Source organism: Sus scrofa, chromosome 7 (assembly GCF_000003025.6).
Source record: "Sus scrofa isolate TJ Tabasco breed Duroc chromosome 7, Sscrofa11.1, whole genome shotgun sequence".
NCBI lineage: Eukaryota > Metazoa > Chordata > Mammalia > Artiodactyla > Suidae > Sus > Sus scrofa.
The window spans coordinates 77,936,515-77,953,181 of record NC_010449.5 but is presented as its reverse complement, the minus strand read 5'-3'; the positions used below and the strand labels follow the sequence as shown (position 1 = coordinate 77,953,181).

The window sequence follows — 16,667 nt, the reverse complement described above, 5'->3', positions numbered from 1 at the left end:
ATGGTGTAAAACTTGAACCCACAAATTTTTAACATCACTAAAAATGGGACAACAATGTTAGGTTACCTGATGTGATACAATACAAAATACATAACATTATCTATGAAATATTTTCACCTAAATAAATAGACTCTGAATCGAATTAAGCGTCTAGATCGGCACAGCCCCAGACAATAAGCCTGCTAGCCACATGTGGCTATGGAGCATCTTAAATATACTGAATCTGAATTCAGATAAATTTTAGTGAAATATACACACTGACTTCAAAGACTTTGTATGAAAAAAGAATGTAAAGAATTCCAATCATATTTTTATATGATTATGGGATAGTTACATAAAATACATTATTAAAATGTTTCACCCAATTCTTTTACTATGAACATTAGTTCAACAAATTAAATGTTATGATAAAAAGTTTGAGACAAGAGAGGAAGAAATCTGAATATGGACTGAATATTAGATGGTATTAAATAATCACTATGAATTTTGTGTGTGATAAGGGCATGTGGTTTGCATTTTGTTTAAAAGTCCTTATATACTAGGTGTGTACTGAAGTTTTCAAATTACTCTGGCAGGGAGTTCCCATTGTGGCACAGCAGAAAGGAATCTGACTAGTATCCATGAGGATGCGGGTTCAATCCCTGGCCTTGCTCAGTGGGTCAGGGATCTAGCATTGCTGTGAGCTGTAATTTGAGTCACAGTTGCACCTCAGATCCTGAATTGCTGTGGCTGTGGTATAGGAGGGCATCTATAACTCCAATTAGACTTCCAGCCTGGGAACTTCCGTATGTTGTGGGTGCGGCCCTAAAAAGCAAAAAGCAAACAAAATTTTCTGTACAATGTGATCTGTTGTAAAAATTTATTAAAGATTATAATCATTACGGAATGCTGAAGTTTTAAGTTGTATTAGAGAGAAATACCAACATGGAAACACTTAAAGGGGTAAAAAACTCACTCCAACCTGAAGAGAAAAAGGCGAGTAGAAAATGAAGTTGGACTTTAAATGTGCTCTACATTTACATTTTAAAAGTGAATAAATACAAACTCCTGAAAATCCTGAAAACAAAATGAAAATTTAAGCCACTGCCAGAATATTCAAACAAAATTTAAGACCTCATTTTAATTATGAATTTCTACAAACCATAAATCTGAAGTAAACAATTCGTTAAATTGGCAAATGATGTATTATCAACAGTGGAAATAGCCAGTCTATGGTACTCAGACACCTGTTTTTTTCATAAAAATTAAAAAGAAACTGACTTGCTTTACAAACCCGTTAGATTCTCTGATATTCATACCCAAGAAAATACAAACTATATCAAAATTACTATTACTGACATGAAATCCTAAAAGCTGACAAGCAATTACAAAGCTATTCAAGGAGATGAAGTTCTACAATCATCAGGAACATACTTATGTGTTCTAATAGTCTTAATATATGAGATTTAAAGTTTAGAATATAAACTATCTTTGAGCATATCTCTTTTCTCAAAACTTGAACATGCTAGATCAGAGCTGACACCTATTAGGGGAACTAATATCTAAAACAACATAATCAGAGTTTATGGTACTAAAACAGATTTAACAGTAACTTTTACTGAATGTAACATGCTCAATTAGAAGCTTCTTATGAATCATCCTCTCAATTTACTTAAATTCTTTAGACCACCACAGTGTCACTGCCTCAGGTAAGAAATAATAAACGGAGGTACTACTATCTTTGTTTTAACAAATGAGAAAAATTAAGGCTCAGATAACTACATATGCTACCCAACACACATAGTTGTGAGGCTCCAAAGTGGAGCCAAACAATTGGACTCCAGAGCACATGACTGAGCACTGTCTTCACCCATTCCACTGTGACTGGAAGGACAGCAATTTAGGTAGCAATAGTATCTTATGAAATATCATTCCCATCTCCCCCTCCCCCAAACTCAAAACTACCAACTAAGGGTTAATTGGTCTCTACCACACAAAATAACCCAATAAGTTAAGTCTATTATAAACCTAACATTTTGATTAAGTTGATGCCAGTCGTAACATGCAGAACTAATACCAGATTGTTGTTAGCTTTATGGAGAAAGAGGAAGAGAAAGAGAGGACCGAACAGAAAGACTATAATCAATGAAAAATACATTCAACCCAGACCTTACCTAAAACCTGGCCAGCAATCATTCGGCCATCCTCTCCTGCAACAGCAGCTCGAGCATTTCTCTCATTAACGTACTGAACGAAGGCAAAGCCCTTATGAACAGAGCAACCCACGATTTTGCCATATTTTGAGAAGATTGCCTCCACATCAGATTTCTTGACCACAAGAGTATTGAGATTCCCAATGAATACACGGGAATTCATGGAGCGAGGATCTGTCTTGTTGGTAACGTTGCTGGCCATTGTCTTTGATGATAAGGTAATTCACAAAGCCGAAAAACTGAAAGGAAAAAAGAAATGCATTCAGGTGAAAAGATGCTAAAAACAAAATAATTCTTGATTAAAAACTTACTCTGAACCATCATGACTACCTAAATATAAGTCAACTAAAAGGATCTCACAGCAGCAAGTGTATTACTATTCAAAGACTATGGCACCTGAATACATCCTTATAGAATTTCACTCTTCTTTAGTATATTCTTGCTAGACTATCACTTCAAGGGGGCTGGGAAAGAGGGAATCTTCTTCACAGACTAGGGGCAACACGATCTTCTTGGACATTATTAATTCCAAGTGATATCCCTGTTTTAAAGTCCTCAAGCAAATTAGAACCCCATAAACTCTAAATTTCTCCTTGTTTTTCACCTTCCGAGTCACACTAACTTAACCATTCCTTGCCAACAATAACTCTACTTCTTGCGCACTGCTTTTACTAAAATGAGCTCATTCATTCCCCCAAATTCTGCCCACAAACTATCTTGAGCTAGATGAATGTGGACAAATGACACTCTACCCTTTACATATAATTAACTTTATTATACAAAAGCATTAAATAGAAGCAATTCACTCACTCTGGAATTAATCTATTTCCAGGTACTTCAACTAATTATAATATGCCATAGATATATATCTTAAGTATCAATACAACCTTTTTACAGAAAGCAATGACTCTTTACTTTTTGTGTGAGAATATATTACAAACTACAACCAAGATATTTAATAATACTGGATGGTGATGATGATAAAACTAGCAAGTAGAACACTGCATGAATCAAAGGACCCAGAGAACTACGGAAAAAAATACAACTTTCCTCACACTGTTTCAAAACAAAAATTACCTTTATGTCTGTCTGTCATGGAGGCAGAATCCTATTATAATTACCCAGAGATTCATGCTATCATTTTAGGTCTTCCAAAGTGAAATATTTTTTGGAATTCCCATTGTAGCTCAGTGGATTAAGAACCTGACACTGTGTCTGTGAGGATGTGAGTTTGATCCCTGGCCTTGGGTTAAAGGATCTGGTGTTGCCACAAGCTGCAGCTCTGATTCAAACCCTAGCCCAGGAACTTCCATATGCTACAGGTGCGGCGGCTATAAAAAGAAAAAAAAAGATTTTTTGGGGGGTCGCATCCACACCAGAGTAGCAACCCAAGCTGCTGCAGTGACAACACTGGACAATGGATCCTCAACCTGCTGAGTCACAAGAGAACTCCAAAGTAAAGATGTTTTGACATTCTTTAGCCATTTTTTTGGCTATGTCCCAGGCATGCCCAGGTCCCAGGCTAGTAGCACTGGCAATGCCAAATCCTTAGCTATTAGGCCACCAGGCAACTCCAAAATTCTTTAGCTTTTAATCAGTCCACTGCTCCTCCCCTCTCCAACCAAAGTTAAACCTGGTTTAAATGGATGCACCTTAGATTCTGAGTTAACATACTTAAGATTATTTCTCATGTAGCCCTTTGAAAGGTACCGAAGAATCTCAAAAAAATACCAATGTCCAATATCTATTATTTTTCCAATCCTCAAGAGAATGACAAACTAGTTTTCATGGGTTACATAAAAATGTCTTATACACACATAGAAAAAAAAAATTCAACATTTATATATGATCACTACCATTCTGACCCTGAAAACAACTGGTCATTTCACAAGCATACAGGTTTTAAAGCTGTAACAACAGCCTTTACCTCCTATCCTTTCTGAAATTCAAAAAACAGCTCATCTTTATTTTGGTTTCTAAGTTATATCTTTATAAATAGTCTTTTTGGACTAAGCAATAAAAAATTAACCACAGTGGCTACTGAGAATCAACAACCTTTCAATTAAGTGGGAGTGCCAGAAAGCCTTAGAACACCAAAGAATCAAAATCGAAACCTACTAAAAGGTCTAACTGGCTGCAAATATTTTTGCTTAGCTATTAGGGTTTACTATTATTATAAGTGGAAATATAAACTATTTTTCAGCAAATGTTTTTCACTAACAATAAATATATTAATAGCAAATACTGGAAAAATTCTCTCTAGGTTTCAACAAAAACAAAACTTGGTGTCAAGGCATCCCCATCAACTCCAAATGCAAGCTAACATGCATGGTATCTATTACTGTGGGAGTCTAAAAGACCCAGAAATAGAAGAATCCCAAAATATCCAGCTAGTATTTACTGGAAAGGGAAGTGATGTTAGAATAGCAGTTCCAACAGGGAAGGTTTTGTCTGCTCCAAAATGGATAAGTACAAGGTACTGCAGTAAAACAGTCTCAAGATGCTAGAGCAGTTTAGTATCTGTAAAATTTCAAAGCGAACTCAGCAGCCCCATGTACACCATTCCTTTCTCAATCCCTTTCTTCCCTCTAAAACACCTAATTTTAAAGTAAAATCCTTTTAAAATGTACTAAATGATATCACCTAAACATTTACCCCTAGATAGTATAGTCTTATTCATTAAAACAAACTTGAGGAATTTCCCATTGTGGCTCAGTGGTAACAAACCCAACTAATATCTGTGAAGATGAGGGTCTGATCCCTGGTCTTGCTCTGTGGGTTAAGATCCCGTGTTACCACAAGCTTTGGTGTAGGTTGCAGATGCATGGATCTAGTGTGGCTGCGGAGTAGGCCAGCAGCAGCAGCTCTGATTCAACCCCTAGCCCAGGAACTTCCATATGCCACAGATGTGGCCATTAACTAATAATTAAGAATCCCACTGCAGCAGTTTGGGTTGCTGTGACAGCGTGAGTTCAATGCCCGGCCTGTTGCAGTGGGTTAAAGGATCTGGTACTGCGGACTCAATCCCTAGCCTGGGAACTTCCATATGCTGCTGGTAAGGCCATTAAAAAGAAAAAAAAAAAAGAAAAAAAATCAAAATGCAGTATACACAATTGGATAATATGTAACTGGAGGCAAATAAACTACCTATATAAAAACTATGTACTCAGGAAAGAAACGGCAAAAATATTTAAAAATATTGTTCCATGGGTACTCTTTTGGTTAATTCATTGTTAACACCTTCATAGTTTTTTATATTATCCCAGTTTTCTTCAATGAAATAAATACAAGCTGCAGGGGAGTTCCTGTCGTGGCACAGCAGAAACGAAGCTGACTAGGAACCATGAGGTTGCGGGTTTGATCCCTGGCCTTGCTCAGTGGGTTAAGGATCTGGTGTTGATGTGAGCTGTGGTGTAGTTTGCAGATTTGTGGCTAGGATCTGGCGTTGCTATGGGTCTGGCATAGGCTGGCAGCTGTAGCTCTAATTTGATGCCTAGCCTGGGAATCTCCATATGCTGCAGGTGCAGCCCTAAAAAGCCAAAAAAAAAAAAAAGAAATGTTTTGTTTTTAGGAAAACACCATTTTAAAAATCAAGCATCTAACTCCTACTCAGGAAATGTATTTGAGGGGAAATAAAGTCAGTCAACTGTTTTTAAATAACAATCCAGGTTTTAAACCTGGTTTTATTAAACCTTTCAAATGCTTTGAAAACATCAGATGTACTTATAAACTAATAGTCTTAACAACACTGTTAAATACATCATAAATACTCCACAAATTCTCAAAGATGAATGTACTCTGGTCATATCCTTTAAGAAAAACCATTAAGTAAATTCATTCTTTTTTAAACTCAATACTGAATACTACAGAACATTTAAATAAATAAAAGTACAAGAATAAAAAATACACAGAATCTGTTTCTTAAAATTGTTTTTCAAGAGTAAAACCAAAGGGAAAAGATTTCTCAAATTATTATGTTCCCTGGTTACTCTGCATCCTGTTTAACTCAGCAGCGGAGATGAGTCTACTTCTAGAAAAGCAGAATTCCAGACAAAGGAAAAAAGGTCAAGTGTTTCACTAGAGGTTATTTGGGTGGTAGTACTCAAACCTCTAGTTCATGGATACACATGCATGTATTTACGTATTTTTTCTATGTCAGGTTCTCATTTCCACAATTTTTATTATCAAAGGATTACTAAGACTAGTGCCTAAGAATCTAAACCAGGAATATTAAGTTATGGATCTGTGTGCCCATTTGATCATGTTTTAAGTTGATCAAATGCAACAAGAGATTTTTATGGTAAGATCCACGGATACAGAAATGTGTTTCTATTCCCATTTCTAACATCCCATTCATATCCTAAAACCAAAAACACAAATAAAAACATCTGGTTGGAGTGCAAGCAAATCTGTCAATTTTATTTCTAACTGTACATTATAAAGTTTCAGCAATCTATGCAAATTGTGTTGGGAAGAAGTATAGCAAGATGAGAAAGGCAGACTGTACTGACAATTATGAGACGCACATTTCAAATGGTCTAGAAACAGAAACAAAGGTTTTGAAGTTCCTGGAATTTGCTGGGAACCAGGCGAAAATCAATTCATAATTGGAATCAAGCTTTCAGTTCTCTTGCTTTTATGTCCTGGTCATTAGAACTCCACCTTTAGTGGAAGAAGGCTGAGGGGACAGAAGATAAATACTTGACAAAGCAGTGCCACTCATTCAGACTGTGTTCGGTATTCTACCCAGGAATTATTTAAGAGGGCATGATGGGGGGAGAACACAACAGAAAGCATAAAAGCCACAAGATGTTTCTACTGACCTTCTTAATCAGTCCTCTACCTGCTCACCCTATTCTACAGGCCACTCACATTATACTTAACTCATATAACATAATCCATTGGTCCATAAAAAAAGATGGCATCAGTATGGCTTATCAAATGTGAGATCATACTAACTAGACAACAAAGGAGATAACTTACCTCAGACTAGGAAATTCAGAACCCTACCCTAGAATTTTCTCTTTGTTATTACCCCATAAAACTAAAATAGTCCCTACACTTAATTCAATTTAGTTGCAACCACCGTTATGTCTAATATGCTTTTATTCCCCACCTTTCTTTGAAGCATTTTAAGGACAGTTTCACTAGATGGCAGCAATGAGCTAACAATTTTTTTTTTTAAAGATGGCAATCTTCCTGAGTCCAAAGATTTCCTATTTCACACTTTCACAATTTCTTAGTTTCTCAGTACCTTTTATTTATTTTTGTTGTTGTTGTTTTTTTTTTTTTTTTTTTTTTTTGTCTTTTTGCTATTTCTTTGGGCCGCTCCCGCGGCATATGGAGGTTCCCAGGCTAGGTGTTGAATCTGAGCTGTAGCCACCGGCCTACACCAGAGCCACAGCAACGCAGGATCCGAGCCGCGTCTGCAACCTACACCACAGCTCACGGCAATGCCAGATCGTCAACCCACTGAGCAAGCGCAGGGACCAAACCCGCAACCTCATGGTTCCTAGTCGGATTCGTTAACCACTGCGCCACGATGGGAACTCCCTCTCAGTACCTTTTAGATACTGTAAATAAATTTCTCTGCCTACTTAGAGAAACAGCACCTGGTCTAAACTGTTTTCCTACTGCTCACATATCTGCAAACAGGTGGCCAGTGTTATGACCAGCCCTCTCTGGATTTTGCACCTGTAGACCCAATTAACCACGTATCAAAAATATTCAGGGGAAATAAAGTTCTGGAAAGTTGCAAAACATAAAACCTGAATTTGCTGCACACCATTTACATAAAATTTACATTGTATTCACAATTATTTACCTTAGGTATTATAAGTGATCTAGAAATGATTTAAAGTTCATGATAGGATATACATAGGTTATTCGCAAATGTCTCACCATTTTATATAAGAGACGTTAGCACCCTCAGATTTTTATATCTGCCAGGGTTCTGGAAGCAACTCCCCTAGGATACCAAGGGACTGTAATTTACTCCACCCCCAAAGCTAATTACTCATCAAAACACAGTCATGATGTCAAGGTAAAGAGTATCATGTAAAGACCACCATGTCCAAGAATTAAAACTGAGTATATTCAAGATATAAATAATAATGGAAATGTGTGATTCAATAAATACCACATAGCCATCTAGAAAAAAATTGGGGGCTAATACCATTCTATATGCCAAAAGAAATTATAGATAAATCAAAATTTAAATGTAAAATTACATACGCAATTGTCAAAACCCACATAATATGAAACTCAACAATCCTCAAGAAGTATGAGTAACAGGAAAAAAATACATCAATTAAAAAAAAAAACAGTGAATGTGAAAAATTTTATTCATATTTTAAGAAAAGCATAGTGAAAAAAACCTCAAGACCACTTTTTATGATTTGACCCCTAGCCTGGGAACAACATGGGTGTGGCCCTAAAAGACAAAAAAAAAAAAAAAAAAAAAAAGCAAGAATGGACAGGTGTGCGTGTGTAGCAAAATCACTTTGTTACAGAGAAAGTATAACAACATTTTAAGTCAACTATCCTTCAATGAAACTTTTTTTTTTTTTTTTGTCTTTTTGCCATTTCTTGGGCCGCTCCCGCAGCATATGGAGTTTCCCAGGCTAGGGGTCTAATCGGAGCTGTAGCTGCCAGCCTATGCCAGAGCCACAGCAACTCGGGATCCGAGCCGCGTCTGCAACCTACACCACAGCTCACGGCAACGCCGGACCGTTAACCCACTGAGCAAGGGCAGGGATCGAACCCGCAACCTCATGGTTCCTAGTCGGATTCGTTAACCACTGCGCCACGAAGGGAACTCCAGTGAAACTTTTTTAAAAAATGAAAAAATAACTGATTCAGACAACTGTCAATGTACACCAAAAGCACTGGGCGAATGCTTCTTGGGCAGGAAAGAGTTTACTTACATGGTTTCAAAGTATTAACCCAACAGATTGCTCACTGATTATAAAAGAGAAAAACTACTTAACGACAGATACATGGGTCACCACTTAAACCAAGTGATCTGACATTATATGCTTCCTGACTTGACAAAATAAGATACACCACCTACACGATATTCTCGGTAAAATATTTGACTTGAATCTATACAACAGGGAAATAATGAGACAATTTCAAGATTGTGGGGGACATTATACTGGTTGGGTGGAACTCCTCAAAGAGCGGTTGACCTTTTCTAGATTAGGAAAGCAATGTATGAATTTTGAAATCTAGATTGGGGAGGAGACAGTTTCTGTGAAAACTAGAGAATTCTAATGTGGACTACATGTGAGTTAATATTAAATCAATGTCTTTTAATTGCTTTGATAACTACTTTGATGATATAGATTATCTTTATTCTTAGGATATGCAGCTGTACTGAAATTCCCATGTGAAGTATCATGCCTGTAACTTTAAAATCATTTGGGAGGAAAAAAGACATATAGAGAGCAAGCATGGTAATTTAGACAGCTGTTACCAGAACAAGAATAGGGAGGCTGAAACAAGGAGCTCTGGTTGTGGCGCTGTGGAAATGAATCCATAAGGGATCTGGTTCGATCCCTGGCCTCACTCAGTGGGTCAGGGATCCGGCATTGCTTGAGCTGTGGATTAGGTCACAGTTGCAGCTCAGATCTCAAGATGCTGTGGCTGTGGCCAGCAGCTATAGCTCTCCGATTCAACCTGTAGCCTGGGAACTTTCATATGCCATGTTGCGACGACCCCCTCCCCCCAAATTAAATAAAACTAAATAAAAATAAGGTATAGGTACATCTATTGCTATCAGACTGGAGAAGAATGGATCAAAACAACAAAATATTAATAGTGGTCATCTTTGAGTGCTGATGCTGTAAACATTTTCTTTATCTGCATGTTTCCTTCTAAGTTTCCTTTTCTTTTTTTTTATCTTTTTGCCATTTTCTTGGGCTGCTCCTGTGGCATATGGAGGTTCCCAGGCTAGGAGTGAATCAGAGCTGTAGCTGCTGGCCTACGCCAGAGCCACAGCAACACCAGATCCAAGCTGCATCTGCGACCTACACCACAGCTCATGGCAACGCCAGATCCTTAACCCACTGAGCAAGGCCAGCAATCGAACCCGCAACCTCATGGTTCCTAGTTGGATTCGTTAACTACTGAGCCACGACGGGAACTCCCTAAGTTTCCTTTAATACGCATTTTATAAGAAAAAGATTATTCCTATCAAAGTATAAATGGGTAAGGAAATGCAACAGAAAATTTAAAAAAGAAGTTCCTTAAGGAAACACTCACAGAATCTCAATGAGGGAAAGAACCAATCGTAAAGTTCAATGCCCCCAAGCTCTTCCAAGGATGTTAAAATTCCCTTGTAACACCTTCGTCAACAGTCAAGTTTCTTAAATTGTCACCAAAATCAACTGGAAAGATTCGCAATTCTGAAACTAAGTTCCTCCCTTAGATCTTCTCTTTAATGTCCATTCATCAGCAACTAAATTATTTTTTCTTTTACTTTGACTTAAAACATCCTTCTCAAACTGTTCCCTAACCTGACCATGTTCTGTAAAAATAAGATACAACTTAACCTATCAATGTCCCTTTGAACACACCAGTCCAAATTTGGTTACTCTTTCAAGAGTGGAACACATTCTGGATGCTATCCAGATACTACTATACTTGCTAAAGCTGGCATTGTCAACACATACAAAATTCATTGTTAAGTGCAGGGCTTTACAGTTCATATACTATTTCACACTCATTTTTAATTTACAGTCTCTGATTCTAGCCTGAAGAAAATTTCAGACTTTGAATCTTGTAGTAACAATCCCTCCCAGTACTGTGAGCAGTCTCACTCATGTCATTTTTAAAAATTTATTAAGATTAACACAATTTCCTTTAACAGTGAGTTTTTTTCATGGTATATATCAGCTTTGAAACAATGATACTAAGATCATCTCAACTGAGAAGCCTTTCTGCCTATGTCCTGTACACTGAAAAGCTCTACCCTGATTTAGTTTTGAAAGGACCCTTAATGACTTAGCTTAGATAAAGCCTAATAAAAAAGTTTTTTTTGGAGTTCCAGTCGTGCAGCAGAAACAAAACCGACTAGGAACCATGAGGTTGCAGGTTCAATCCCTGGCTTTGCTATGAGCTGTGGTGTAGGTCAGACACAGCTCAGATCTGATGTGGCTGTGGCTGTGGCGTAGGCCGGCAGCTGCAGCTCCAATGTGACCCCTAGCCTGAGAACCTCCATATGCCGGCAACGCGGCCCCCCAAAAAAAGCAAAAAAAAAAAAAAAAAAAATTAATTGAAAGGGTAGATTACAAAGATACCTATCGCGTATCAAGCCATGTCCACATTTAAAACAGCAACTACCCTTAAGGTGAGATCATCCTAAAAAGTACACAAACATACCCCCAAATCCCCATACCATAAACAAAAATCTTATGTGTACAGGCGTTCCTATCATGGGGCAGTGGATACAAATGCAACTAGGAACCATGAAGTTGTGGGTTTGATCCCTGGCCTCACCCAGAGGGTCAAGGATCCAGTGTTTTCAGAGCTGTGGCATAGGCCAGCAGCTACAGCTCTGATTAGACCTCTAGCCTGGGAACCTCCATGTGCCCAGGGTACAGCCCTAAAAAAAGACAAAAAGACCAAAACAACAACAATAACAACAACAAAAAACCCCAACAATAATAATAAAGCCCTTATGTGTGCAATACATATTACTTGTCCACACACTGTATATAAGAATGTATGAAAATAATAAACATCCCAATGATTAAGAGCTCAGAGGCCTCACGGTCAGCTCGATTCATCTGTTTCAATTTCAAAGTCAACCACTTGAGCAGCATACTTCCCTTTGGAGTGCCAATCCCTCAAACACCAGATTCTTCAATCATAAAATGGGTATCACTGATAGTACTTGTCTCATAGGATAGGTATGAGGTGTAAATGAAGTAAGGTACGGTAAACATAGAACATGGTACCTAGCACACAGCAAGTATAGATGATGCAGCTGTTGCTACTATTTCATCATTTACTATTATTGGTAAATACCAATAAAAAAATGGGACAAGGACACAAAAGGTGATTGGAACAACAACAAAAAATCATCACCACATAATGGAGATAAAAGATTAAACCAAATACCATACTTTACCTACTAAACGAGTAACATTTAAAATAGAAATGGAAATGGTCACTTCATACATTGTTTGTCACAGTATGAAATGGCAATTACATTTTCAAAGGACAACCAGACTATTTTAATAAAAGCCTTAAGGATTTTTTACTTATTTTTTTTTAGGGCTGCACCCACAGCATATGGAAATTCCCAGGCTAGGGGTCTAATCAGGGCTGTACTTGCCGGCCTACACCACAGCTCATGGCAACACTGGATCCTTAACCCACTGAGCAAGGTCAGGGATCGAACCTGCATCCTCATGGATGCTAGCCAGATTCCTTAACCTCTAAGCCACAAAGGGGGAACTCATTTTTATTTTTTTAAATGGCCACACCTGTGGCATATGGAAGTTCCCAGGCTTCAGGCCAAATCTGAGCTGCAGCTGAGGCCTACCTAAACCATAGGCCTGGCAAGACAGGTCCAAGCCACACCTGCAACCTGCACTACAGCTTGCTGCAATGTCGTATCTTTAACCCACTGAACCATAATGGGAACTCCCAATAATCTCACTTTTAAGAACTTATTTGAGAGTTCCCATCGTGGCTCATCAGTAATGAACCCAACTAGTTCATGAGGATGTGGGTTCAATCCCTGGCCTTGATCACTGAGTGAAGGATCCAGCATTACCATAAGCTATATTGTAAGTCAAAGATGATGCCTGGTGTGGCTGCGGCTGTGACATAGGTCAGCAGCTGTAGTAGTTCCCATTTGACCCCTAGCATGGCAACTTCCCTATGCTGCACATATGGCCCTAAAACACAAAAACAAAAACAAAACAACAACCACAAACTCAGAGGGAACAAGGATGCAGACATATTAAGTGAAAAATTAGAAACCAAGTGCATTATGTGAGACTAATATTTAAAAACTAAACCAAGAGATGTTCAAGATTAAAGTAAAAAACTTTAAAAAAAAGGAGATGTTCAAGATAAACATAATATACAAGTTATCCAGAAGATTACATATATGCTAGTGTTCAACAAGTTAGGATGTGGTAAGATTGTGAACTTTGAAAATATTCTTTTCCCCATCTCTTTTCTTTTTCTTTTTACTCCTGCACCTGTGGTATGTGGAAGTTCCCTGGCTAGGGGTTGAATCAAAGCTGTAGCTGCAAGCCTCGGCCACAGCCACAGCAATACGAGATCCCAGCCGCATCTGTAACACACATCACAGCTTGTAACAATGCCAGATCCTTAATCCACTAAGCAAGGCCAGGGATCGAACCCACATCCTCAAGGACACTATGTCAGGTTCTTAACCCACTGAGCCACAATGGGAACTCCTCTTTCATTTTTTTGACTACACCTGTGGCTTGCCAAAGTTCCTGGCCTGGGATCCAACCCAAGCCACTACAGTGACAACACCAGACTCAATACTGATCTCTGAGCTACAAGAGACCTCTCGCAATCTTTCTTTAATATCTTCTGAGTTTCATAATTTTTTCATTCTGCAAAGAGTTTCAAGCTACCCTGGAATTTAATGATTATGATCAGAGAAGCTTTTCTATTAAGTCCTAAACAGAATTAGAAAAGCTGGGTGCTTCCTTTCCTCCAGAGCAATTCAGAACTACATAAAATCAAAGAATTGGGCCTAAGACAAAAAACTTTCACTGGATATTGCATTCCATAATTTGGGGCCTCTCACTTGATGGCAGTCCCAACAGATATGGATATTTCTCTCCATATCCACAACCTTCTAATCAGCAGTGCCATCAAGTTTTTTTTTAAACTGAAGTATAGGTGATTTACAATATTTCATTAATTTCACTTATACAGCATAGTGATTTAGGGTTTTTCTTTTTTGGTATATTCTATTTTGGGGTTGTTACAAGATATTGGGTATAATTCCCTGTGCTATACAATAAACTCTTGTTGCTTACCTATAACAGTAGTTTCTATCTGTTAATACCATACTCCCTAATTTGTTCCTCCCACAATTAAATGTTAGGTCACCTCTTTCTGAGTATCATATTTAAGGGGGAAAAAAAGACAGATTTTAGAACCCATCACATTCTAGAGCAATTTCTATATAGTAGAACTCCTAAACAACATCTATGTACTCTGTGACCATTTTAAGCCATTTGAAAAAAAAGAGGTTTCTGAATCTGTAAGTATCAAACAAGCATTAGAAATACATAAGAGAATGCTTTTCATAGGAAAATTAACATTTCAAAATCACTTCAGCAAGGTGAATAAATCTTAACTGGGAACTAAAACATCAAGGGCACATGCAATACATAAAACTACTGAACAAACAAAAAATACATTAAAGACTTCTCTCCTTTTTTTTTTGTCTTTTGTCATTTTACGGCCAAACCCTCGGCATATGAAGGTTCCCAGGCTAGGGGTCTAATCAGAGCTATTGGGCCGGTCTACGCCATAGCCACAGCCACGCCAGATCTTTAACCCACTGAGCAAGGCCAAGGATCAAAGCTGCAACCTCATGGTTCCTACTCGGATTCTGCTGCGCCACGAAAGGAATAACAACTCCTAAAGACTTATTTCTATTTTTTTTTTTTTTTTTTTTGTCTTTTTGCTATTTCTTGGGCCGCTCCTGCGGCATATGGAGGTTCCCAGGCTAGGGGTCAAATTGGAGCTGTAGCTGCCAGCCTACACCAGAGCCACAGCAACGTGGGATCCGAGTCGCATCTGCGACCTACACCACAAACGCCGGATCGTTAACCCACTGAGCAAGGGCAGGGATCGAACCCGCAACCTCATGGTTCCTAGTCGGATTCGTTAACCACTGCGCCACCACGGGAACTCCCTAAAGACTTATTTCTAATATAACTGAATGAGTGTATAAGCTCTTGGTCAGGAGAAGGGTATATTTAGAGATTCATGCTTAAGAATGCAAATGTAGGGCTTTGTCTTATATCAGCAATTTCCTTTTAGTAGTTCAGCAAAAATCACTGAAAAAAAGCAAACATGGCCATTTAAGTACAATAGAAATTCATTATTCTGTGTGCTTAAAAGTTGGGGAAAGGAGAAAATGGTCATATAACTAAATTACGTCAGTGAGCCACCTTGATCTACAAAACTGTTTTAAAACATGAATCTTTTCAGCTATCATTTATCACCAAGAGATAAATATAGATTGGTCACATTATACCAGACATGCAATTTGCCTAAGAGCTCAGAAAATTCAAAACTCACACAAACAGCATGTATTTCTGATTACTAGCTTAAGTAGCACCACTGTTTAGCCAGCCTGCCTGATGAAAACTACATGACTCTTAAGTCAATGTGAAATTTAGCGAGAGTCATTAGTTGAAATTTTGCACACAAAATGGTCATTTTTTTTATACTCCATTATTTCAAATTAACATAAAATGACTCAGCTTTGCTTCCCAGACATCAAAAACACTCTTGCCAGAAATCTACCAAAATTTCTAATTCCCGAGCAAGCAATAAAAAGGAGTGAAAGTGGTTGAGACCAGCACATCTCTCTAATGTGCCCATCACAGTTCTAGGATAAGGTATAAAATTCTGTATTTCTAAGAAACTTCCAGATGATGACGATAACAATATGCTGTTCTGGAGCGCAGACCATATTCTGAATAGCAAGGGTTAACAATATTTAATAAGACTTCATTTCTTTATTATCTTGTAGAATGCTTCAGTTTTTCAAACTGAGCACTGGGTTTCAACAAATACACTTTTTTAAAAGTCTACCACCATCTGGAGTTCCCATCGTGGCGCAGTGGTTAACGAATTCGACTAGGAACCATGAGGTTGTGGGTTCGGTCCCTGGCCTTGCTCAGTGGGTTAACAATCCAGCGTTGCCGTGAGCTGTGGCTACAGCTCCGATTCGACCCCTAGCCTGGGAACCTCCATATGCCGCGGGAGCGGCCCAAAGAAATAGCAAAAAGACAAAAAAAACCAAAACAAAACAAACAAAAAAAAACAAACTCTACCACCATCCCCTGGAGACACGTGTTAGGGAAAAATCAAGATTTTTCAGATTTTACGAAGATAATACTGTGTTTTTGCTATATAACACTCAGTGGGATCTAGGCAAGCATCAAGCTATCAAATAAACACATTAATATTTCTACAGTACGAGTTCCCGTCGTGGCTCAACAGAAATGAATCTGACTAGCATCCATGAGGACGCAGGTTCAATCCCTGGCCTCGCTCAGTAGGTTAAGGATCCAGTGTTGCCATGGCTATGGCATAAGCTGGCAATTACAGCTCCAATTCGACCCCTAGCCTGGGAACTTCCATATGCTGAGGGTGCGGCCCTAACATAAAAAAATTAATTAAAAAAATGTAGCAGAATCTCATTTTCTGTTATCCTGAAAACTCAATTTTATC

At 38.2% G+C, this 16,667-nt stretch overlaps 1 protein-coding gene across 37 annotated transcripts in view; it reads right to left on the bottom strand.

The window, feature by feature from the left end:
- Window positions 1-16,667, bottom strand: part of HNRNPC (heterogeneous nuclear ribonucleoprotein C (C1/C2)) — a 57,453-nt gene that overhangs the window by 25,369 nt on the left and 15,417 nt on the right. For all 37 annotated transcript variants that reach the window (XM_021098239.1, XM_021098257.1, XM_021098264.1 and 34 more), the window contains 1 exon segment: window positions 2,154-2,431. In XM_021098239.1, coding sequence (XP_020953898.1) covers window positions 2,154-2,394 — 241 coding nt within the window. In that variant the 5' untranslated portion in view covers window positions 2,395-2,431.